The following is a 25,696-nucleotide window of genomic DNA, read 5'->3' on the forward strand; positions in this document are numbered from 1 at the left end:
GGACGAGCGACAATTACAGCGACGTGTGACTTTAAATTCGCTTTTATCAAATCAAATTTGGATGGCCCATATATTTAGTAATTGGCAAAGCGACTAGTGTGACTTTAAATTCGCTTTTATCAAATCAAATTTGGACCAAAAAAAACCATCAGCAGTCTTTGAGCGACAGCGACTAGTGTGACTTTCAATTCGCTTTTCTAAAATCTAATTTGGTACGCATTTAATTATAAGAAGAGTTTTGCGACGTCTGATTAACTTGAAATTCGCTTTTAGAAAATCATTTCAATTTTTTATCAAAGAATTTAAATGGATGGGACGAGGACAGAAAGGCAGGGTAACGGTAACGGTCCAAAAAGAAAGTGAGGCTATTTATATAGGTGAACCGATAGGTGATTAGGGAATTCCCACAAGTACAAATTTAGGGAAAGGGACAACTATAAAACACAGAGGCCTGACGCGCGCCAGAAAAGTTAGGTTGCAGGTATAACGCGTGAATGGAAAGAGTCAATGGTACACCATATTAGACCTGGTGCTAGCTCAGCCATTCACTTACGGACCAAAATCTCCTATTTCCAGATTCCATAGACCCAGACGCTGCAGCCCTTTTCTTTCCTGCATTTGCAGTTGCCTTTGCATCTCCACTCTTTACAGAAGCCCTTGACCCAAACTCATATGCCCTCTAGTGCTTGAAAAGGAGAGAAAGTAGGGGCTAAAGTAGAGAAAGTAGGGGCTAAAGTAGAGAAAGTAGGGGCTAAAGTAGAGAAAGTAGGGGATGAAAAAGTAGATCAACAATTAGGGGCGGCTAAAGGTGGGGACAAAGGAGATAAAGACGCTACGGCAAAAGTAGAAGCATATGCTCCTCCTACAAAAGTAGACCCAGTAGGGGCTGCTGCAAAAGTATCTAAAGGAGAAGAATAAGAATCTAGGGATGATGCTCCTGTAAAAGTATCTAAAGGAGAATCCTCTGTTGATGCATCTGTTGATGCAAAAGTTGTTCCTAAAGTAGACTCAGCTGTTGATGCAAAAGTTGTTCCTAAAGTAGACTCAGCTGTTGAGGCAAAAGTTGTTCCTAAAGGAGCTACTAATGCTTCCGGTGCTTGAAAAGGTGGTACCACTGTAGCTACTAATGCTGCGGGGGCCTCAAAAGGTGGTGACAAAGTAGACGACTCAGTTGTTCCTTTATTTAAAAGTAGATGATCAATTAGGGGCTGTTGAAAACCTAGCACTTCAGAATCATCCGTTCCTTGAAAAGTTACTGACAAAGTAGACTCAGTCGCGGCTTGGGCAGTTACTAGGGTTGAGAGGTCTTCGCCTGTTGCAGTTGGGGCTAGTGGTGCTGGTTACGAGGTGCTGGGACAGTTCCTTATGTTGCTGCTGTTGCAGTTGCTTACTTAGTTGCTAAAGTAGATCCCGCTTTTAAGCCTGTTGCTCCTTTAGTTGCTGTTGCTAGGGCTGGTACTAGAGTCGCTAGGGATGATGAGTTCAAGTAGTTAGTAGTATCCATCAAAGTAGTTAGTAAAATACACAGACTCGGGAGCTAGAACTGCAGACTCCGGAGCTAGCACTGAAGCCTTTGCAGATGGCAATGGAGCTGGCACTTCAGACTCAGGTAATGCACTTGGAGTTACTACTAGTGCTGCCTTTGGAAGTGACTTAGGGATAGTTGCTTTGCAGATAGATGGCACTTCGGGCTTCAAAAGGAGATAAAGGAAAGGCTTTTGAAAACCTCTCACGTCATAATCTTTTGGGGCTTCATACTCAGTTGGGGCAGGTGCTTTTTTAACTTCTCACCTCAGACTCAGGTGGGGATGGGGCAGTTGCTACTAAACTAGATTAGATAAAGGAGAAAGAATCTGTTCCTGCTAAAGTAGATCAAGTAGACTCAGCTGGGGCGGCAAAAGTAGCTAAAGTAGTAGAAGACTCTGGGGCTGCTTCAGATAAAGTCAAGGCTTTTGAACCGAGCACTTCAGAATCGTCTGTTGCTTTCAAAGGAGTTCCCACTTCAGAATCGTCTGTTGCTTTCAAAGGTGGTGACAAAGTAGAATCACTTGGCGCTGGTACACCTAGTAGTGATAGGTCTTCGACTGGTAGAGTGGGGGCTCCAGTTGGTGAGTACAGGGATGATGCTATTAGAGTTGCTCCTCGAGTTGCTGCTGTTGCAGTTCCTTCCTTAGTTGCTAAAGTCGAGGCAGCTTTTAAGCCTGGTGCTCCTTCTGTTGAGGCTGGGGCAGGTGCTTCCTTAGTTGATAAAGTAGATTCTGCAGCTTTTAAGCCCGGTGCTCCTTTAGTTGCGGGGGCAGTTCCTTCCTTAGTTGATAAAGTAGATCCCGCTTTTAAGCCTGGTGCTCCCTTAGTTGCTGGGGCAGTTGCTTCTGTTGAGGCTGCGGCAGTTCCTTCTGCTAAAGTTTATGCAGCTTTTCCTAGGGATGCTGAGGTCAAGTAGTTAGTAGTATATATATAGTATTTAGCTAGCACTCCAGACTCTGGAGCTAGCACTGATAATGCCTTTGCAGATGGCACTTCAGAATCACTTACTGCTGGGGCAGTTGCTCCTAAAGGAGAATCACTTACTGCTGGTACAGTTCTTCCTAAAGTCTAATCTTATGTTCCTGTAAAAGGAGATAAAGTAGAAGACTCTGGGGCTGCTTAAAACGAGCTAGTGTTGCTGATGATGCAAAGGGCACAGAGTTGCTTTATGCTACTCCTGCTGTTACTGAGTACACTGTAGCTAGTCCTACTAGTGAGTCTACATTGGGGCTACTGCTATTGGGGATGAGTACACTGGAGCTAGGGATGCTACTCTGACAGTTGCTTTAGAGCTGGCACTGGGGCTGCTATGGGAGTTCCTAGTGTTCCTACTGGTGCTGGGTCTAGTCTTGCTTCTACATCAAAAGAAGCACTTTGAGGCGCACAAGAGTACTCCTTAAAAGGAGCTACTGGGGCTGAGGCTGAGGCTTGAACTCCTGGTGATACTGATGCTCATGCTTTTGAGTACACTGGGGCTCCCATAGAGTCGTACACCGGGGCTACTGTAAGAGTTACTAGGGCTGACGCTCTTGTTGCTGCTTTAGAAGCCAGTGTTGATGCTGTTGGAGTTCCTAGGGTTACGGCTCCTGCTACTGCTGCTACTCAACTCTCACTTAGGGCTCCCTTAGTTGCGGATACTTGAGTTCCTAGGGTTACGGCTTCTTAGTAATCCACTATATGATGGGGCTTCAAAAGTTGGGGCTAGGGCAGTTCCTAGTTAAGATAGGTCTTCGCCTGTTGGAGTTGGGGCTTGAAAAGTTCGGGCTGGGGCAGGTAGGGCGGCTGGGGCAGTTGGTGACAAAGGAGACCACCTTGGTGCTACTACTCATATAAAGTCAATGCTGCTTTCGAGTCCAGTATTTCAGCTTTTGACGCAGATGCTACTGTTCCTAAAGTAGATCCCGCTTTTGGGGCTGGTGCAGTTGTTCCTAAAGTAAGAGAATCCTCTGGTGATGCAAAAGTCGCTAAAGTCTCATCTCTTGTTGTAGCTAAAAAAGTAGACTCAGGTAGGGCTTTCAAAGTAGGTCCTAAAGTAGATAATGCTTCCGATGTTTCTGGTAGGGATGCTTTTGAGGCTAATGCAGGTGACGCAGCTGATGAGTTCCAGTATTTAGGAATCCTCCGGGGGGGCTGCTTTTGATGCAGCTGCTGGTGAAGTTGCTTCTGGGGCTGCTGGTGAAAGGTGCTTCCGTTGGAGTTGGTGACAAAGTAGACTCAGTTGGGGCTTTTAGAGTTGCTAAAGTAGACCACGTTGCTAAAGTAGAATCCTATGGGGCTGCTAGTGCAGTTGGTGACATAGAATCCTATGGGGCAGCTGGTGCAGTTGACAAAGTAGAATCCACCGGGGCTGCTAGTGCAGTTGACAAAGTAGAATCCACCGGGGCTGCTTCAACAGTAGATCAATTCGGTGCTTTTTAACCTCTAACTTAAGAATCCTATGGGGCTGGTGCAGTTGTTCCTAAAGGAGAATCCTCTGTTGAGTAGGGCTTAGGCTCTTGAGTACAGCTTCGCCTCTTTAAGTTCTTGAGTTGAGTAGGGCTTAGGCTCTTGAGTAGCTCTCCTCTATTCGGCTTCTGAGTAGGCACCTTCGGCTTTGGCTTCTGAGTCGGGCACAAGTGGGTCCTCGGCAGTTACTGTTCCTAGTGTTACCACTGCTCCTGTTGCTAGGGTTGCTCTTGCAGTTACTGTCGCTAGGGATGACCCGGATGGAGTTCCTGTTCCTACTGTTCCTGCTGCTGCAGTTCCTGTTCCTAGGGTTGACACTACTGTTGCTGTTGCTAAAGTAAATGCTTTTGAGCTGGCACTCACTTCAACAGTTGCTTTTGAGCTGGCACTCTTGCTTCAGTTGCTCTTTTGGAGTTGCTACTGATACTGCGATAGTTCCTATTGGTGATGCTTTAAAAGTTCCTAGGGCTGCTGCCTTTGGAGTTGCTCTTGGTGCTGCTGTTTTACACTTTAGGGTTTCAGTTTAGGCTTACAGTTCCAGTTACGCGTACGGCTCTTAAGATAAAGTCCTACAAAACAACAGACACTTAAGGGTTTCCACTTTAGGAAGAGACCTCACATTTAGGGGTTTACAGTTGAGGGTGTACTGTTGCAGTTGCTAGGGCTGATGCTTTCGGGGGCTGCGCTGGTGCAGTCACAGTTCCTAGTCTTGCTGTTGCAGTTGCTCCTGCTGTAACGCGTGACCCCTAAAAACACTGAAGCAGAATTAGAAGTCAATGGTGTACACACCATTTACGACCTTAAGCTTTGATGGCCATGAACTTACGGGTACTCGGCAGTTGGAGTTCCTAGTGTTGCTACTGTTAGTGAGTCTAGTAGGGCTTCTGTTAGTGAGTCTAGTAGGGCTTCTGTTGCTGCTGGTGAGCTCTCACTTAGGGCTTTAGAGCTCTCACTTAGGGCTTTAGAGCTCTCACTTAGGGTTAGAGTAAATGCTTCAGTTGCTTTTATAGTTGCTTTTGCAGTTGCTTTAAAAGTAGCTCTTGTTGCTGCCTTTGGAGTGGCTTCGGGTGCTCCTTTAGCTGGAGTTCCCATAGTAAATGCTTTTGCAGTTGCCTTTGGAGTTCCTATAGTAGAATCACAGTTGTTGCTTTTGGAAAGGCTGCTTACTAGTACACTGGTGATGATACCCAGTATAGACTACTACTAATGCTACTGCGGAGGACAGGGATGCTGCTACTGAAGTTACTGGTGATGATACCCAGTATAGACTACTACTAATGCTACTGCGGAGGACAGGGATGCTGCTACTGAAGTTACTGGTCCTACAGTTGATACTGCTTTAGGCGCTCTTAGGGCTCCCACTGTTGAGGCTTTCGAGTCCACTGCTCCTACAATCCATACATGGAAGTAAGGACATACGTCTACGATCATCATTATACTTGTCACTTCAATCACTTTGGCCTGGCACTTCAGTAACTTCAGACTACCTAGACTATGGGGCTACTTTAGATAGAGGAGTAGTTGCTACTCCAGCTGTTGAAGTAGTTACTGTTGCTAGGGATGCTGCTGATGCTAGTGAGTCCACTGTTGCTAGTACTGCTGCTGGTGCAGTAGAGACAGATAGAGGAAAACCGTTCCTGGGGTTTCAACTCCAAGTACAGGTTGAACAGTGATACCTCCTCGGGTTTTGACCGTCCTCGGGGTTTGACCGCCCTTGGGTCTGCATATAGTAGTTCTGTCAGGTCTAGTAGTTCTCTCAGATAGAGGAAAACCGTTCCTTCGGTTTTAACACTACTAGAGGTACACCAGTGAATACCGTCCTTGGGGTTAAACTACACGGAAAATTAAGGAACGGCCCTAAACAAATACAAGGAAGGATAGAATTACCAGAACTAGAAGGTAAATTAATTAGGACACAGAGCCACAGCCAAGGAAACCACTAGAGCTAGCTACCTGGGGGTGGGATTACTACCTGTAATACGCCTTTGGGTCCTACGCCTTTGGGATTAGTGGCTTATACCCGGACTACGACTTTGCCGATTACCCGTACTACGACCGGGGAGATTAGTGGATAACACCTACTATGCCCCTTTTGGGTGGGCTTATTGGATTACCCGGCCTATGCACCTTTTGGGCTGTCCTCTACTCCGCCTTTGGCGCTTACCCGTACTCCGACCTGGGAATTAGTAGCTTACCTGGCCTCCGCCTTTGCGGCTGTCCTCTCCTCGGCCTGCGCTTTGGCTCACCTGTATACTATATAGTATCCTAACTGGTTGTCCTTGCTCTTTTACCCGGGTTGTCCTTGACACGGTCCGGAACGGCCCTAGAAAAGCAAGGACGGACGCGGGCCTTTAATCACAACCAAACTGCCCTGGGCGAGGAGCAGACCAGCTACTAGACTCCCCGAGGCTATTACGATAGGTGAGCGTTTAATTCTTTGAACTTAGAAGTTGGCGATTGGAATACACAAGGAACGGCCCTAAAGAAAACTGAGGGAGGATAGAATTACCAGAACTCAAAACTAAAGGAGGGTACAGGTACGGGTCAAACAAAAACTAATGCTACGGACAAAAGTGCACCCTTCCAAATTTTCTTTGATAAAGAATTTAAAGTCAGACGTCACTAGCGTTCGTCAGTCGACTATCGTCTCACCTTATATGATAATCCTTCCTTAAATCAGACGTCACTCTCGTTCGTCAGTCGACTATCGTCTCACCTTAGATTCCTAATTCTTCAATCGACTAGCGTCTCACCTATAGAATAGCCAAAATCTCACTGATGTTTTTATTAGTCTTCAAATACTGCTGATGGTTTTTTAGGTCCCAATATTACTTCTGTTTTTTCTGAGTCTCCGCCCCTTACTAACAGCTCTCCTACCTTCCCAGTAGTTCAGCTCTTCAAAGACTGCTTTAGGGTTTTTAGGGCTCTTCTCTGAGTCTCATATCTTCATCAGAATATGAGTGGTTATTAGAGTTGAGAATACAAATACATATGATGGGTTTTTAGGGCATGCGAATATGAGTGGTTATAGAGTAGATATTATCTCATTCCATTTTTGACTCGACTTTTTTAAAGTTGAATATAAGAACTTAGAACTTTCATTCTCGTAGATCGAAAAAGCTACGCCCAGTAGCGCTTCACAGTAGTGGGCTGCGGTCCCGTGAAGCCGGTAAACGGAGCCCAAGATCGTCGAATGAAAAAGCTCAAAAGTTCACGAAAGCCATCAGCAGTATTTTAAGAGAATCAGATGCTATCTATATGCTTAACACATGAAACTCAGAAACAGATTCATTCAAAACTTTCACTTTAATAAAAGAAGTTCATTTCTTCTTAAATACTTATGATGGGTTTAGGCTCTACTCTAGTCGAGTTAATGGCACCTCGCCTCATGTATTTTCAAACATCAGCAGTAGATAAAGAATTCATATATCAATATCAGGGTGAGGGTTATGGAAGACAAAGGAATATCGCGGAAATCAGGTGCGAGTTTTCGGTGGTACTAGTCATTGATCATCATCATGGGTTCAATTCCCAAATCCCTAAATTAACTAATAGGTGGTACTAGTCATTGATCATCATGAAGGTGTTAAATTCCCAAATCCCTAAATGAACTAATATCATGTCTCCGCCCCTACCGGCCCCTCAATCGTCGCTCGTGCCATCATTCACGTAATACTGAATTTGCTGAGGTGCTAGTGTGGACGGGATCTCAATATCCTGTTTTTAGGTCCGAGTGAGCCTAAAAACCCATCAGCAGTAGAAGAATTTCCGTTTGCTCGAAATGAAAAAGACAAAATCTAACTTCGTTTCACCCTTAAAAGGGGTGTCAATATCTTTTTCTGACCCCTCAAAAGGTTGGGATCAATTTCTGACCCGGGTAACGTTTCCCAAGGACCTTTCCCTTCTTTAGGGTAAATTAAAAGGAGCTAAATCTCCCTGGCGAGACGAACATTCAATTGGAAAAGGTTCGCTCAGGACTCTCGATATCCGCAGCTCCAAAGGCGGATGGCCTAAAGCAGGTCAATCAACTCACATAATTGGAATTTCTCAAAAGTTGCTTTGGTCACAATGGTATTAGTTGTACGCAAAGCAAGATTCTTTCGTTTGTCTTTGATTCCGTTTCCTACCTTCACTCGACATTTGAGTACTTATGATGGTTCGCTTGTGCTCTTGTCAAGATATATCAACTTGGTATATAAGGATTTGAATTCAAATCATCAATTTAGCGTGCCCCCCTTAATACTAGAGGGAATCAAACATAAAATACTTTCTGACTCTTACACTCTAGCTCCTATACAAGTTCAGTTCATGGAGAATAGAGATCAACTATATCAGTTTCTACAGGAAAAGAAGGTGGATTGCCCCGATATAATGTATGGGGCAAGTCGAAATTCGGAGAAGGCTTTTGCCATGATTCCGAATAACAAGGGGGACACTCTTGTTTTAATGGCGTTGGCAGTTATGTTGTTACGTCTATCGCGTGGGAGCTCGCGTTTCCGAATGGTTGATCTGGTTGAAGATTTTCATTCCAATCTTAAACTAAAGGGTCAAGTAAATAGAGTCCACAAGGTGGACGTACAGCATTCCTTGGGAACAATACCCATCAGTTTCGTTGAAGAAAAGATTCAGTCTCTAGTTGGAGATTCTTCTCCTATTTTCAAACTTGTATCCACCTTTCTTCGACTACCTATCATTGATAATGATGGAAATAATTGGAAAGGGAAGCATAACTTTACTGGAATTCCAGTAGTAGGTGAGATCACAAAGGTATTGTTCAATATTTATTTGATGGATACAATCGATAAAGATTTCCCTTTAAGGTACCCTGGAATAGCATTTACTAGATTTATGAATGAAATATATCTATTTACTAGAGAGAAAGTGATCTTCGACTGTCAAGATGTACATGAGCTATTGTGGCAGCATTGTTTATTAGGTAGTATGACAACCATTGGGCCTGAGGATGACCCCCTTAATTGTCATTTTAACAAGCTTCTCTATTTAAGCTCAAAGGGAAAGGTTATCCTCTGTGATCCTCAAGATTATTTTGATAAACATCAAAAGTTGTGTTCATTCCTGACTGGACTCTTCCATCGCTATACCATTTTCTTTATCTTTTCTCTTGTAGTTCTTATCTCATTTGTATTCCGATCGGAAATGAATCCGTGTCTTATTTCTTTCTTGGTTATATTGGTATTCTTGGTGTAGTCCCCCATCTCATAGAAGAGATCAACAAAAAAAAGGAGGAGGACGGAGTGAAGGATGGAGGATGGAGGAGAATCGGTGGAGGACGGAGGTTCATCGGTGGAGGACGGAGTGAAGGATGGAGGATGGAGGTTCATCGGTGGAGGACGGAGTGGAGGTTGGAGGAGAATCGGTTGGTACGCGGGCTAACCGGCCGGGAGGTTCGAATCCTCACGATTCCTATTTTATTGATCCATATAATTCACATCTCAAAATACAGCTGATGGGTTTTTAGGTACCCTTCGCCCATGGACTCATGCAAGTGTTCAGCGGGGAGAGGAAAGAACCTATGCATCTGACGATGGCTCGACCGGAAAAAAAGTTGAAAAACCAAACATGAACTTTCAGTGAATGTTTCCGCATTTTTCGCCTAAAGTTCATTTCCCCTCGGGAAAGAGTTTATCAGTTCGACATTTTGTGTAATCCCCGTGTTTTTGGCTTAAAATTGATTTTCGCAGGTAAACACACAACTGAATTTAGAAAAAGTTGTAAAACCCAAATTTGATTTGATAAAAGCGAATTTAGGTTGGCATAAAAAAACCCATCAGCAGTATTTTTAAGTTGTAAAACCGGCATAAAGTTTCATTCAAAGAACTTTGAAGTTGGGAAGTGGCGACTACAAGAATAGTTGAGACAGCGACCGATAGGGAGATTGTAGACCCTGATAGAGCTCGACTGATAAGGTAAGAGTAAATGGCCTAAAGCCATTTACGCAATACTGTAATCCGCTGTGGGGCGAAGAGCTGACCAAAAGTTTAATCCTTTGAACTTTTAAGTTGGGAAGTGTACCCACTGGATATAGATAGGTGAGACGAGAGTCGAGTGGCTTTTAGCTGAACAATAAGGGAAAAGGGGTTCGGTCAATGGCTGCAGACGAAGGGGCTTCTTCTCTTTTTGATGAGTTTGTAGCTGGGGCTTCTCCAGAGTTCGAAGTTTAGACTGAAGTTGTAGTTACGTTTGAATGCTGAAATCGCTTATATGAGTATACATCTGCTAGAATTTGGTGCTACAATTTTGATTGGCAGTTCAGGGTTGGGCCTTTAGAGTTGGGGATTCGCCATGGTTTGAGGTTTCGGCTGGGGCTTCTCCGGCGGGGGGTGTCTGTGGTCTGAAAATACGTGTTTCGCGGATTCCAGGGTTTCGCCTGTGGCTTAGCCTTGGCATTAAGTTGTAGTTCCGGGCTTCGACTGGGGTTGATCTCCTGCTGAGTTTGGGTCTGAAGCTTCTGTGAAGGGTAGTAAATTACAAGTCTAAAGCTAAGGGAAAAGCTACCGTTTGAGGTGTACCGTTTAGGGCTTCTGGATCTATGGCGACAGGCTCAGTTGAATCAGTGGATTCTTCAAAGAAATATGTATTAAACTTTTCAGTTGATTCTTAAAAGGAAAGGGAACCAGAGGAAAGGGCATCGTATGATTTTGCTTCTGAAAGGTCAGCTGGGGCAGCGGAGTCTTATTTCACTTCTGAAAGTGCAGCTGTGGCAGCCGAGGATTGAACTTCTGAAGGGGAACCCGAGGAAAGGTCAGCGGAGGATTTATGAAAGGTCAGCGTATGATTTTCCTTCTTAAAGGGAAGCTGGGGGATTCGAGTATTGAACTTCTGAGGGGTAACCTGTGGCATCATCGGAGTATTTAACTTCTTCAAGGTCAGCGGAGGAAAGGGCTTGCTGAGGATTGAACTTCTGAAAGGGCACCTGAGGCCGCTGAGTATTTGACTTCTGAAAGGGCCCCTGAGGCAGGAATGCCAGAAAAGGGCGGATGAGGTTTTTCCTACGTCTGCAAAGCCAAGGGCGTATGAGTCTGGGTCTGTGGCTTCCAAGGGGGTTGGACCTGGAGCTGAGGCTTCTCCTGAGTTCTAAGTTTAGACTGAAGTTGTAGCTTCTCCTTTTGATTAAAATTCAAAGGCTAAAGCTAAGTCAAATGCAAAGGCTAAGCCAAGGGAGTTTGCGTCTAGGGCAGATGAAGCAGTTAATTGAGTAGATTCAACTTAAAAGTAGTAAAGGAAAGATTCAGTTGATTCATCCGAAAAGGATATAGCATCATCCGATATAGCTTCTAGCCTCTCCTCTGAAATAGCTTCTTAAAAGTAATCTGCTTGAGCTTCAGCTTCAGCCAGGGCATCCGAAAAGGCTTAAGATAGGTCATCCGATTTGGAGTTGTACGGGTTGGGGATTCTCCTTTTTATTTAGGAGTTTGTAGCTGGGGCTTTTCCAAGAAAGGAGTTTCAGTTTAACCTGGAGCTGGAGATTCTCCTTAGTTTCGAGTTGAAGTTTCAGTTTGAGCTTCAGTTGCACCTGAGGAGTCACCTGAAGCTTTTCCAAGGGGTTTTAAACCTGAGGATTTTGCTTCTTCAAGGGAACCAGAGGAAAGGGCTGCGTAGGATTGAACTTTCTTAAAGTGCAGCTGGGGCAGCTGAGGATTTACCTTCTTAAAGGTAACCTGGGGCAGGAATGCAAGCCAAGGACACCTTAGAGCCTACGTCTGCAAAGCCAAGGGCAGATGAGTTTAGGTCTAGGTCTCCTGCATCAGTTGATTCATCAGAAATGGCTTCGGAGAGTGCTTATGAATCCGAGAAAGAGTGAGCGAACTCCCAAAAATGGGATCAGAGGAAATGTTGGAGTGGGGGAGCGCAGTGACGTACAACCTACACTATGAAGCTCGACGAGAGTTCATGCGATCCAGCAGACGAAGGAATGGAGCCCCATAGAAGTGTGTGCGGTATCCGTGCTATCAAAGCAAAGTGTGGTATCAGCGAAAGAGACCTCACTGCCTTCTTTCCTCAGTCGCGGTATCAATCAATCTCAGCCTTATGGATGACCTGCAATGGTGTATAATATACGAGAAATTCAGTATGGTCCGTCAAGTGTCAGGGAAGTTGAGTTCAAGGAAGGTCCGAGTGAGAATAAAGAAGGAACGAGGGACGACGCGGAAGATAGCTCGAAAGTACCTGTTCAGGGAGTGTTTTTTGTTTGGATGCCAGGACAGCTCCGGAAATAGAGTTTGAACTCTTTAAATCCCCTTTCTTTAAAGAAAGAAACTTTAGTTGTTTCTTTTTAACTTTCGTTTTTTGAAAGAAACTTTAGTTGTGTTTTTTTTTTTGAGTTTGTGTTTTTGCTCCTACTAGATCAATCAAAAGAATTCAATATCAGAATGACGGGAGGTCATTGAAGATCATTCCATTCTTTATACCATTATAAGATTACTATGAAGATCTGAACAAGCTATCTCTGTGTAAAAAATGCAATTCAAATTAGAGAAGAGTACGAACTCAGGAGATCCAACAGAAAGAAAGCATGGTCGAGAACTTCACTATCGCATACGCTCGAGCCAGGACAAAAAAGAAAGATCAAAAAGAAAGGCCCGAGGGACGAGCGACAGCGACGTGGACGTGGGTAGGATTGCTTGCATACTCATAACTGATCTAGCATCTTGAAGCATAGATTACAAAAAAAATGATGTATACAAATATAGAACTGAAGTTAAGGTACTTGATCTTGCATTCATTGAATCCAGATATTAGATAGAAGAGCTCTAGCCCATATTAGCATTTATGCATTCTATGACGTAAGGTAACGAGTGAAGGGATTACTTGGCTATATGCATTTCTATACTGAAAGGAATTATAACACTAACTGAGAAGTATATGAATGTAAAACACGAAAGTCTAATTAAGTCCAGTGCGGGATTGTATGATTAAATATAGTATACAAATATTGAACTGAACAGAACTTAGGGTTCAGGCTCCTGTCCCATCTTCAGCTACTTCAGAGAGGAGTTAAGCTAGCTCAGGAGAGAAGAAAAGAGACTAGGGAAGGAAACTAACAGAAATGCATGCAAAGAAAGATAGAAAGAATAGTGATCGATGCTATATTGACTTCTATTTTTGAGTCATTTAGAACTATTTAAGAACTTTTATAGATCAAATTATTAGAAGTGAGATTCTTTAAGGAAACTATACAAGATAGGAAGTGATATACTAACATAGAATATAGTAAAATAGAGAGAGATGAAAGACGATAGGAATTGAATAATGACCCTAGGACTGAAGTTCCATATAGGAGCGGCAGAAACGTACTTTAAATCATAGAATATACGCTGGTGCGACGTGATCATTTGAATCGCAATATAGCTCGTATTAGTATCCAAAATCTCATGGGAACAAACTGAGTCGAGAGTCAAGGGAGAGTTCATATTCTTAAATATAGACAGAGATTATATTCATAAGGTAGTGCACCACTAATATATACTCTCTATTCTCTCGTACCATATATCGAGAGTTATAGAAACCCTTCATTCCTAATGGTCAGCCACAGTAAGATCGATTCGCATGTATTAATCATATAGCCAGTTCAACAAGAATGAGAGTACTTTCGAGCTATAATATAAGATCTATGGGCACAGAGAGCAGCGAGGCTGGGGCAGCTGTCCACCGCAAAGCTGTATTGGGCTGGGCTGTCTCGATCCACTTTGAATTCCATCAAATAGGCCAAAGATGCAATATAACTATTCATATCTTCACATGCTCTCTCCGTATACCAGTCATCCAATCTATAGAATTATATACGATAGAATCAAAAAGACTAGAATAGGAAGAGTTCAAAGACTCAAATGAGCACTGGCTATAACACTACATCTGGACTTCCAGGGAGTCAGTACGTAACCCGGGTTTTTCTCTCTCTAGTCTGTTTTCCCTCGATGAACTATTGATAAGTTGGATCAAAAGTGAGAAAGCCCCAATACTGCTGATGGGTTTTTAGGGTTGGCATAAACTCAATTTCTTTCCCCAGTCCAGAAGTTAGATTCAAGTTTTAAAACCCCGTCTTTTTTGCATAAAAAAACACTTCCTTCATATAGTCAGAATCATCATCTGATTGTATAAAAATGACAGTGGGACCTGAGCACAATAACCTGACGGGAGCTTCTAATAGCACCGCTCCTATCCAATGACAGCCCTTGCTCGCGTTGACTGCTCTGCTCTCAGTTGACTTGAAGACTAGACTAGAGCATGTGTATTGAATCTGACCATCATATTCTTATTTTTTTTGAAGAGTTCACTTTATCTTCATATAAACCACACCGGCTATAAGGCGCTAGACACTTGCATCAGTAAAGGGCTTATAGCTTTGTATGAGCGAGCTCACTTACATGCTTCGCGATGGCAGAACTGCTATGAGTCTCGAAGACTGGGGGAGCACAGAACAGATAAGAGAGACGAGGTGCACGGGTGCTGCCCAATATAAGAAGCTCTGGCCTGGGACAAATAGCCTAAAGAAGATCAGACTTATTATACAATTACTATAACATTAGTAGACCATGAGACCAGATCAGATATCTAAGCAAGCGAACGAGATCATCAACCGATGCCGAAGACAGCCATCCATTAAGCATTTATTCTTATCATACTCCCATCACTATATATATTTGATTATTTTCACTCGCACCGCTATGCACCTTCGTACCGGCATGAGCTGAGCCTCGTCACCGACCAGGTTTGGTAAGAAGGAAGCTTGACTTTGCCCGCATCTGAGCTCGATAACTAAACAGATATTCCGCAGAGTTGGCCAAACTATAATTGGATGGGCCCAGACTCTATTAGGAGATTGAGGCGAACTATACTATAGAATAGAGTCGACCTTAGAACGCTGAGTCACTCTACCCCACCCCGTATTCTTTACCACCAACTATCTTATTCGCGGCTTTTTTCTCCTCAATTCGGGAGACTGACGAACCAGAGAGTACGTGGAACCATTCTCCTATTTCTAGATAGTATCTTCATTCATGTAAGGAAGTGGCAGCAATAGAAGAGGGCTTTCTCTTAAGGTCTGGATCAGCTGTGACTGTGAACTCGTCTTTCTGTGGTGACCCGTCAACGTCGCTGTCGCTCCCGTCGTTGTCACTCGGACCTTTAGGTCGATCCCTGCAAATTCTGTATTACGAATATCTGAATGAAGGAGTATATCAGTCGAGCCTATAAAGAAGGGCGAGCCTATCTTTATATATCCTTAATAGTCGAAATATGCCTATCGGTTCTACAATCGTACTTAAGGTCGATCCCTCAACTATTGCTACTAACTATGATTGTAGTCGGCCCAGAGCAGACCCATCAGCAGTATTTTGTGAATGGCTTCAAAACTACTCGACGAAAAGACGTATTTGATTATTGGCCCTATCCCTACCCTTCACTCTATTCGCTTTGGCCCGTCCTTCACGCTCTTGTTGAATCCTCTCACCTTCTGTGGGTTCTTTGTTTGAGTTTCCATTCAAAGAAGGAATTCACAGAAGAGGCTAACAGGAACTCTTCACGAGGAAAGGAAACTTTTGCCAGCGAGAGTGTCTATATCCGCCGAATCCTCATAGTCAAATATGGCTTACACTACCAAAAGCAGCGGTCCGGATTCCACTGCCGCCTATCTCTTTCAACAGGTGCTACTAAAGCAGCTACTTCTAAAGAACTCGTCGGAATGGCACTTTATTTAGCTGACAGAGATCTTGATTAAGATCTATGGTACATCAGGGGAAACCTTCAAGATTTTCGTTAGCGTTCGGGACTACGTTCAGGAGAGTGAATGGTGTACTCTAGGTTATTCAAGAGTGAGAAGCATGAGACTCATATTTCTAGCTCGCAGGAGAGGAAGATAGAGGGCTCACACGAGAGTGTGAGGGGGAGGGGCCTTGCGCTCGACCATAAGGGAGAGAAAGGAAATGCAGTAGCCATAGCTAGTAGCAATAGCTCGGACGAGGGCCGAGCCCGTCGACAAAAAGAAGTGCGTCTCGTCCCTCGACCAGTAAAGGCACGAAGTGACGATTACGTGCGATAGAGCGAGGGGGGCGCCCGCTTTGTCAAACTTCTATAATCTACCTTACATCTTGATACTTGACCATTCAGATGTATAGTATATTAAAAAAGTGCTATGAAGGGAAAAGGCAAAAAAGAAGATTAAGATTATAAGATAATATGAAGATTTTCAGGGTTGCCGATCTTCTGGGTATTCCTGAGTGGGAAAGAGAAGAATCACTCTGTCTTTTTCAGTCTCTTTATTGAGTGGGAAAGCTGCAATTCCTGAGTGTTCAAATGAGTCCCTTTCCGTGCTTTCGCTGCTCTTCAAGAGTGTTCAAATGAGTCCCTTTCTTTCTCTTTGAAGTGTTCTTTTTCCGGGTTGCCGATCGCGAGGGGTTGCCTGCGCGTGCCAAACCGAGGCGGGCGATCTCTTAAGAGTAGTTGAGCGTACGTGGAGGGCAAATAGACCCGACCCAAGAACGCTACTGACTTGGGACTCCCTCGTCCCTGTGAAGTCCTTCCTCAAACAAAGGACTTGACAAAGATTAAGACGGCTTTTAGCCATTCACTACTGTCCGACGCCCGTAAAGAACTCGTCGGAATGAACTCAGCACCACCCAATTCCCATCAGCAGTATTTTATGGCTTTGGGCCATTCACTCTACGGGTAGCAGCTTAGTATGCGTGTGCTATTCTGTTTCCAAATCAAAGGTTGTAGTTGTCATTTCCAACTTTGATTTAGATTACGAAATCTCTGTTCTCGAGATTCTTGCTCGTTAAAACTATATCCACATAGGGTTGTCGTGCCTGAACATCATTTATTTTGGAGAAGGCCCCAAAGGGACGAACGAGAGTGACGTGGCTAATCCTCAGAGCGACAGCGACGTAGTTAAAGAAAGATCTATATGCTGTAAAAGAAAGATCTATATGCGTAACACATGCGACTATGAAACTCAAGTAGCTACTGTTGTCCCAAACTGAACTTTCATATTTGGGGCTGGCAACACGAGGGGAGAGGCTGGCGAGATGAAATGCACATCCAATATCCGATAAAAAAAGAGGATTAAGAACAGCTGCAACAAAAGAGCAACCAATAACGGATGTCGGTCGGGATCCAACAACAGCAACTATAGTGAAGGGCTACCCGTGCTTTTTGAATTCAACAGGAATGAACAGAAGGAGAAGAAATGAACGGTGCAACACCAGGAACTCTCTTTCAACAGGAATGAACAGAAGGAATGAACTCTGAGGTTATCTTGCACGGGATTCTCTAGTATATGAGTTCGGGTCTAAGTTCATGGAAAGAGTTTTTGGTGTAAGTTCTAGGAGGGTCTTTCTTCTTTTGATAGGAGCTCCACCTTTCATCCTATCTTTCGAACTCCCTCACTTAGCCCCGTCGTTATCACGTCGCTTTGCAGCAAGAGTCGTTCATGGATGGCCCATATTAGTATTATCTACCGTTAATAAGATCGCTCTCATTAAACTATCCAGCACTAGCACTATAGACTAGTTTGACTCCCTTTTCAGTAGTTGCAGTTGGATTCCGTCCTGTAGCGTACTTCAACATCTTTCTTGTGCCGTACGAGGTAGGTTCTTTTCCTGGGGCCTTCCTAAATTCCGACCCATGGGAGAGGGACGGAGGGCGAGACTGACTAAGGAGAGGGACGAGCAAAGCCACGTTAAGATAGGGACGAGCACACTTCAATTTGTGAGTTAGACGTCCGAGTGAAACGACGGGGGAAGATCTTAAGTAGTTTTGAATATGAACGACTGAAGCTGCGAATGAGAATGACGCGCGAAGACCAGTAGATCTTTCTTTTTAATATGAACGACTCTTACAGATCTCATCTATGAATTTGATACCTAAGATAGACGACATGTCCCCAAAGCAAATACCATTTACGTATATCCGATGGGGCCCTCCCCTTCCATATTAGACTGTAGCGGTCGGGCCGAAATTGTGATAACGACGACGCTCACTCTACCGGGAAAGCTTTAGTTAGCTCAGCTGCAGTCCGAGGATAGCACACAACTTTCTTATCCACGTCACCACGTCGCTTCGCTCGTACCTCGTGCGCTACAGAGATGTGAGTTCATTCTGAAGTACCTACGTCATAAGCTGCAGTGAATGCAATTAGAAGCTCCGCACCAGTTTCGTGCTTTAATAAAGAAATTCATCGTCGAGAATTGAATAGTATAACATAGGAAGATCCTTTATCTATACAAAAAGGATTCTTTATTTGATCAGGAAATTTACATCCTTTTCCACTTTTTCTTTTCTATAAATAACCCAACCCTATCGTCTTCCCTATATATTCCTCCTTCGTTATATTATACTTATACATACAATTATGAGGTATTATATGACTAGTATGGTATTCTATGGATGATACACAGATCCAAAGAAAAGAGTAGGAGTGAGATGGAAAAAGGACGAGTTAAGTAGAAAAAATCTAATATAATTTCAATGAATAAAATGAAAAAGGAGTGTTACTCGTTCTCCTCTTTTATTTTATTAGTATTTCTTCCTTCAATTGGGACTGGAACTGGAAGGCATACATAAAAAATGGAGTGTGCAATTTAGTTTATTTGAATGAAAATGAGATAGATTGTTTCCAATTAGTCATTGAGGATACCCCCCCAAAAAAAGTTGGAGCTCAAAGGGGTTTTCATTTACCCTGACGAGTACTCTGTCGAGGCACTTATGTTAAGTTCGTTGTGTCTCGTACAATAAACGAATACAATTTGCATATGTACTCCGGTAAAAGGGGTACTCTTTTCTATTTTCTTCATCAAGAATATTGAAAAACAAAAGTGGACAAGTATCTCTTAAATTCAAATAGTAAAGTAAATATAATCATACTACCGATTATACGAATCTAACTATTATGTTATGTCTCTCTCTTATCAATCGGCACTAATGAAAGAAATGGAAATTCCCATATTTGTCTGATGATAAATACGAAATAAAAACAAAAGAAATAGGGATCCCGCTGGGTATTAGCTCTTGCTCCCTCTTTCTTTTTTCACGTTAAATAAATTTATCCATTTATTTAACGGATCGGATCCTAGTTCGGGACTGACGGGGCTCGAACCCGCAGCTTCCGCCTTGACAGGGCGGTGCTCTGACCAATTGAACTACAATCCCTGCGAGGTGTATGGTATACATATTCTTAATGGTTTGATTTTTGATGGTTTTATTCTTAATGGTTTTAAAAAACCATTTTCTTTTCTTCGTCGTGTTGTAAGAGAGACATGAATGATATACTAACTGATATTATATACACATAGATATGGACTATACTGAAAGTAACACAGAGATATGGACTATAGTCAAAGTAACACAGATTACTAGTAACCCATGTTCTTTTAGTGCCAAAAATGGATAATCAACCTTTCAACGAGAAAAAACTATTTTTGTTTTCATAATCTTTGATTATGTATTACCAATCTAGAGTCTTAGAAAGATCAGAATGAATCAGAAAAACATGGATACATAAGAAAAAATGCTTGATCCGTAAAAGAGAAGGATTCCATTTTTATGGAGGACAAATTTCTTATATCATTGGTTATATCATATTTATGGAGCGGCGAATTTGTGGGCCGAGCAGGATTTGAACCAGCGTAGACATATCGCCAACGAATTTACAGTCCGCCCCCCGCTCGGGCATCGACCCAGGAAGAATGAATTCTAGGCTTATGGATAATCCATAATCAACTTCCTTTCGTAGTACCCCCTGGGGAAGTGGAATCCCCGCTGCCTCCTTGAAAGAGGGATGTCCTGAACCACTAGACGATAGGGGCATATCCGCCCGACTGTCATCATACTATGATGATAGTATGTATAGTTTTTTGGAATTGTCAATATAATCTAATGATATGACTAAATCCGAACACTCTTTTCTACTTTTGTGTTATGATTCCATAGAATTTTTTATTGGATGGGAATAAATGAACCGTCCAATTTTCATTTATTTATTTTTTTTTTTGCTTTATTTTATTTAATTTGTATTTATATAAAATACTAGTTATATATATATATTAGTTATATATACTATATATAGTATAGCGTAGTATAGCGAATATAGCGAAAGGAGATATAGGATTCTGTCCGTTCGGGCAGTGATTGGTCCAGCATAACGGAAAAGGATGTCAAAATTCACTTAATTTCTTTTCTTCTTCACTCATTAATTTGAACTTCAAACTCGTTGCTTCCTTCATTGTTCAGATAAAATAGGCCGTGCATATCACTATCTCACATTAAGTCAGAAAATTCAAAAACGATAGAAATTCTCTTTTTGACTTTTTTGGGTACGAATACCTTCATCACATAATTCAATAAAATCTATTGAATCTATGTCAGTGTCAGATTGGTACATGTATCAATCGAGTAAATCTCGTTTTGATTGGTCAGTAAAAGGAAAGAGGCGGGGTCGGTCTTGAAACAATTCATTGCATTATTAAAATCAAATTGACCCGCTTCACTTTTTGAGGGTAAATCGAATTGATCCTTTACTTTATAAATATAAATGAAACCCCTATGTATATGATATGTACATGATATATACATATATTATTTATATTTGTATTTGTTTGCAGTATGCAGTGCAGTAGACTCATAATTCAAATGGCTATAATTCATGAATTGAATACAAAGGGCCCTTTTAACTCAGTGGTAGAGTAACGCCATGGTAAGGCGTAAGTCATCGGTTCAAATCCGATAAGGGGCTTTTTTCACTAAACTCAAGTTTGAGTCTTCGTTTTCGGTGTAGAATAGAGATATTCTTTTTATTTGTAAAAAAACAAAAATTCAAAACACTTTTTCCCATCAGCAGTATTTTGGAGTCCTCATTTCATCTGAATCTATTACCAGTCGTGAATGGCTATGAAAAAGTACTACTGATCTTACCCTTCCCTTTCGTCTTTTTTCAGCTCTTCGCCCCACAGCAACAGTCGTAAATGGCTTTAGGCCATTTACTCTTACCTTTACAGTCGAGCATATCCGGGTCTACAATCGACCTTACGGTCGCTGGCTATATTCTCCTTTTGTCGCCCAAAGCAACACCCAAAAAACCATCAGCAGTATTTTATGGCTTTAGGCCATTTACTCTTACCTTTACAGTCGAGTTCTATCCTTACGTCTACAATCGACCTATCGGTCGCTGGCTCTATTCCCCTTGTGTCGCCCCTCTCCTTATCAATATTAGTCGAGCATATCTGTCTCCTACTATCGACCTATCGGTCGCTGGCTCAATACTCTTGTAGTCGCCCCTCTCCCTTATGGTCGAGCATATCTAAGTCTACAATCGACCTTACGGTCGCTGCCTCCTTTTAGTCGGCCCTTCCCTTCGTCTTTTTTCAGCTCTTCGCCCCTCTCCTTTACAATATTAGTCGAGCATATCAGGGTCTACGATCTCCCTTACGGTCGCTGGCTCAATACTCTTTCCGTCGCCCCTCTCCTTATCAGTCGAGCATATCTAAAGATACCCTCTCGCATACGCTCGAGCCCTATCCTTTCGGATATCCTTCCCTTTCGTTCAGCTCTTCGCCCCTGCCCTGACTTTAAAACCGAGCCATCTAAAGATGCCCTTCCCTTCGTTCAGCTCTTCGCCCCTTACGTCTGCAATCGTACTAATATTAATGGTCGATCCCAATACTGCTGATGGGTTTTTAGGGGCACTCGGCCCTCAGCAGATTAGAGTATTGCGTGCCTGAACATCATTTATTTTGGAGTATAAATGGTATTTGCCCAAAGGCCATGTTAGACAAAATACTGCTGATGGTGAGCATCGCGACGTGTAGAGGAGTTTGCTACTGAAAAACTACATGGCGCGCGCCCGGAAGCAGGGTGGGCGCTTCTTTCGTCTATCGTATGTATCGCTTGGCTTCGTCCCGAACCAAGGAGGCATGAAGGCGGGTGCGTGCGTGTGCCGACTGCAGAGACTACAAGCCGACGCCGGAAGCGACTCGCTTCTCGTCTCGTTGGGATTAGATATAAAGAAGGGCAATCTCTATAGATCGTAGTAGTTCGCCAACCTCTCTAACTAGCATACGAGACAATTGAACTTCACGGCACGGCAAAAAAAAAAGAGCTTCGCGGCCCTCCTACGCTGACGCCTACTTTCTCTTCTCTGAAGTCTACTTAAAGTGGGGGAGGCAGGATTCGAACCTACGTAGAAAACCTTCAACAGATTTACATTCTGTCGCTTTTGACCACTCGGCCACTCCCCCCTTCCCGGGCCGAGGCCCCCGGGTTCCTGAATAAGAAGGATGGTGGCGTTCGTTCAGCAGTTAAGAAGATTGAAGGGAACTCTTAGATTAGCAAGCGTTCCGGGATAAGAAGGTAATAAAGTCAGTAAGTCACTCTTTCTGTAAAGCAAGGGGCGAAGAGCTGAACGTAAGGGAAGGGGCGAAGAGCTGAACGTAAGGGAAGGGGCGACGTGTAGACGAGCCAGCGACCGATAGGGAATCAACCGATTGAGCTCGCCCGAAGGGCGAGGGGGATTGGAGACGTAAGGATCGAGCTCGACTGATAAGGAGAGGGGCGAAGAGCTGAACGAAGGGAAGGGTACCCACTGGAGATGGATATGGATAGGTGAGACGATAGTCGAATTGGCGAAGAGCTGAACAAAAGTTTAATCCTTTGAACTTTTAAGTTGGGAAGGCTATTCTATAGGTGAGACGATAGTCGCCTAAAAAACCATCAGCAGTATTTGAAGAGCTGAACAAAAGTTTCATTCTTTGAACTTTTGGGGCAAAGCTTCTACGACTGCTTAGCTTAGCCTCCCCCTCATTTCCATCGTCGGCCTTCCCACCCGCCCTTCGTCGCTTCTGGCGAAGCTGCGAGTTCATGAGCAAGTGAATGAAGGAGCCAGCGAGCAGCGAGTGAAGTGCAACAGTCGTAAGGCGAGCTATGTTCCGTTCCTAAAAAATAGGAGTGACCATTCATTTCTTCCCTTCTACTGACACTGAGCGAGCAGCAAGCGTAGGCATTCCGTAGGGCTAGCTAGCTAGCTAGCGGAGCCTGAAAACGGGAGCTAGCTAGTCTTCTGCTATCAATGAAACCGAAAGAAAAGAAAAACCAGTGCCCTTTCGTATAGATCGAGACGCAGTACTTTTTCTTGACTACTGATTCCATACTAGGATAGGAAGAATGGAAGGCGAGAACAGATTGTGGATTGATCAATGATATCCGACGCCCGCTTTCATTTCATATAAGTTCTGATTCTTAAGAAGCAAATAGCATTTCCTATTTCTTTGTCCCCTGGACTAGACCTATGTTGGTTGATTCTTCATTATCCGTCGCTACGCTGTTCCCAAGGACTAGCAGAATCGAAATAGCTAAATTCTTGGGTCATCTCAATGGGTTCAGAAACCACACGTTTCTCTGGATCAGAATAGCGTACTTCCACATATCCACTCAGAGGAAAGTCTTTTCGTAATGGATGACCCTCGAAACCATGATCTGTTGATATACGGCGTAAATCCGGATTATTGATGGAAGAAACACCAGACATATCCCATACTTCTCGCTCCCACCGGCCGGCTGATGGAAATGGACTGACTACCGGAGAGATTCGTGTTACTTCGTCTGCACTGGTTTGTACACGAATGCGTGAGTTATACCGAGTACTCAGTAAATTATGGACAACTTCAAATCTGAGTTTTCGAGAGGGATGATCAACTCCGCAAATCTCGATCGAAACTTGAACCCTGGTATAGGTATGCAATTTTAGAAAGCACAACAATGGAAATAGGTAGTCAGTATTGGTATAAGATCTATTCCCATGTTCCGATCTTTTCATTTGCAGTACCCATTTCTTGGGGAAAGTCTCCCAACAATATTTGAAAATGGATTGGTTATCCATAAAGATAAATAAAGAAAGCTTGATTTTTGTTCCGCTTCTTGCTCTCAAAATGAAGAAAGACTTTGTAGCAAATCGCCGGTTGGGTTGGTCCAACCAAGAAAGACATGGGAATAGTGAGGCTTTTTTCGCGCAAGAAAGAATTAAGGGCCGAGTGAGAACGACGGGGCGACGTGTAGACGGGGACCAGAAAAAGAAAGATTGATTTGATTAGGAAAGCTGGAAGTAAATCCAACCCAACCGCATCTTCAATCTCCTTCACGATGTGAATAAGCCAGAATCAGAATCTCATAGGCCCGGCCCGTAGCTACTGTTAAGAACATCCAACTTCACTTTCTCAATCTCCTTTCATTATTAAATGGAGAAAATGACAGAACACTCATTTCGATGGTTTAGGGAAGATTTTCTACATTGAGAACTGTATGATGAAAGCATAGATTGGTAGAAGCTTTGTTGGTTTTTGCACCTCGATGGAACTGAAAGGGAGCTCAATCACAGCTATGGAAAATTCCTGTGTGATAATGAATAGTGAAGAGGACCTGGTGAGACACATTCATTCTCCTTTCCGGTGATAAAGAGATCAGAGACCTTTAGGCGCGCTATCTCCTTCATGAGGTGGGAGAAGCAAAGCACTTTTTTAAACTGATAATGGATGACCATGAATCTCCTGTCACCCAAGAGTGCTTGAAGAGAAAGCGACTCTCTTTCTATACTTTCTATCGGATAGCTCTAATAAAAGGAAAGACATCGGTCTCCATCCTAGCATATCGGTCATTGATTCAAATAGAGTGACCCTAGTTCTAGACAAAAAGACTCTCGTTTGCGAGACTAAGCATCGACTTGGCTTAACTTAAGATCGATGGCCCGAGCCCTCCAAGAATTTCTATTCCCATATTCGTCCCTCTCTCTGCTGCTCCCGAAGAGTATGGAGTTAAATGACCTCTGGCAAACCCGAACTGAGCCGAATAGATGATAGGCTACAACGTTTGAACTCAAGTAATTCCAGATATTTATCTTAACTCGGTAGGGTCAGGAACGTAAACATGTTGATTTCTCTTTCCCAGCACCTTGATTCTTAAACTAAAGAAGAACTCGGAATGGGGCAAGGGCCGAGTGAGAAGGGCCGAAATATCCATAGGAAAGAGTCAATGGTACACCATTTACGACTATGGTATGCGTGCCATTTAGATATTCGACCTCTTGCTGCATTTAAGATTGACTCGACTTTGACACGAGAAAGCTTGAGTTTTCTTTCTAGCGAGTTGGCGGATCAAATAGTCAATCTACGCGGATAAGAGCTTGAGCTTTCATGCTAATATAGATCTTGTGGTCGGGAATGTTCAGCAAATATGCCTGCAATCAGATACCATGCTGCAGTGCACGCCCTAAAAACCCATCAGCAGTATTTGCAGATTACAGCTAAAATTGAATAGAGATTCAAAAAACACACAAATGCGTATTTCTTTTATTGGCAGTCGTGAATGGCAAACTGCGGTCTAGTCCCTTTCCACGTCTTTCTTCTCAATGAATCCAGAAACCAGAGCAATGAACTAGAACTTCCTTCTGCTCGGAAATCTTCAACTGGCTCAGGAGATAGGCCCAATTTACGGTCCATTACAGACCCAGCCTGAAATATGAAATCAGGTAGCGTAGCTATGCAGTGGAAGGGAAGGAGCCTAAATGGATTGCTTGACGAGGGAAATGCCTCATTCTGTTCTTTCTGGTGCACGAAGGGTCTAAACCATTGTCTTGGTTCAAAGTGATGGCGGACTACTCCAATCCCGAAACGGTCGAGATTTACTGAGTTCCTAGGAACGAACAAGGAAGATTTTGAGCCCCAAC

At 43.3% G+C, this 25,696-nt stretch overlaps 1 protein-coding gene and 2 non-coding genes across 3 annotated transcripts; 1 reads left to right on the top strand and 2 right to left on the bottom strand.

Moving 5' to 3' along the window:
- Positions 1-19,063: 19,063 nt before the first annotated feature.
- TRNAD-GUC lies at positions 19,064-19,137 on the bottom strand. The gene has a single exon. It is a non-coding gene; the product is annotated as a tRNA-Asp (tRNA).
- Positions 19,138-20,647: 1,510 nt separating this feature from the next.
- Positions 20,648-20,719, top strand: TRNAT-GGU. The gene has a single exon. It is a non-coding gene; the product is annotated as a tRNA-Thr (tRNA).
- Positions 20,720-22,141: 1,422 nt separating this feature from the next.
- LOC122035756 (NADH dehydrogenase [ubiquinone] iron-sulfur protein 3-like) lies at positions 22,142-25,425 on the bottom strand. Its single transcript, XM_042594869.1, has one exon. The coding sequence runs from the start codon at positions 23,855-23,857 to the stop codon at positions 23,285-23,287; it is 573 nt and encodes a 190-aa protein (XP_042450803.1). The 5' UTR covers positions 23,858-25,425; the 3' UTR covers positions 22,142-23,284.
- Between the last annotated feature and the right edge of the window lie 271 nt (positions 25,426-25,696).

Source organism: Zingiber officinale, unplaced genomic scaffold, assembly GCF_018446385.1.
Source record: "Zingiber officinale cultivar Zhangliang unplaced genomic scaffold, Zo_v1.1 ctg103, whole genome shotgun sequence".
Classification (NCBI taxonomy): Eukaryota; Viridiplantae; Streptophyta; class Magnoliopsida; order Zingiberales; family Zingiberaceae; genus Zingiber; species Zingiber officinale.

Excerpts from the sequence above, each read along its gene's own strand:
- LOC122035756 (XM_042594869.1), bottom strand. The coding sequence starts at position 23,857 with ATGGATAACCAATCCATTTTCAAATATTGTTGGGAGACTTTCCCCAAG.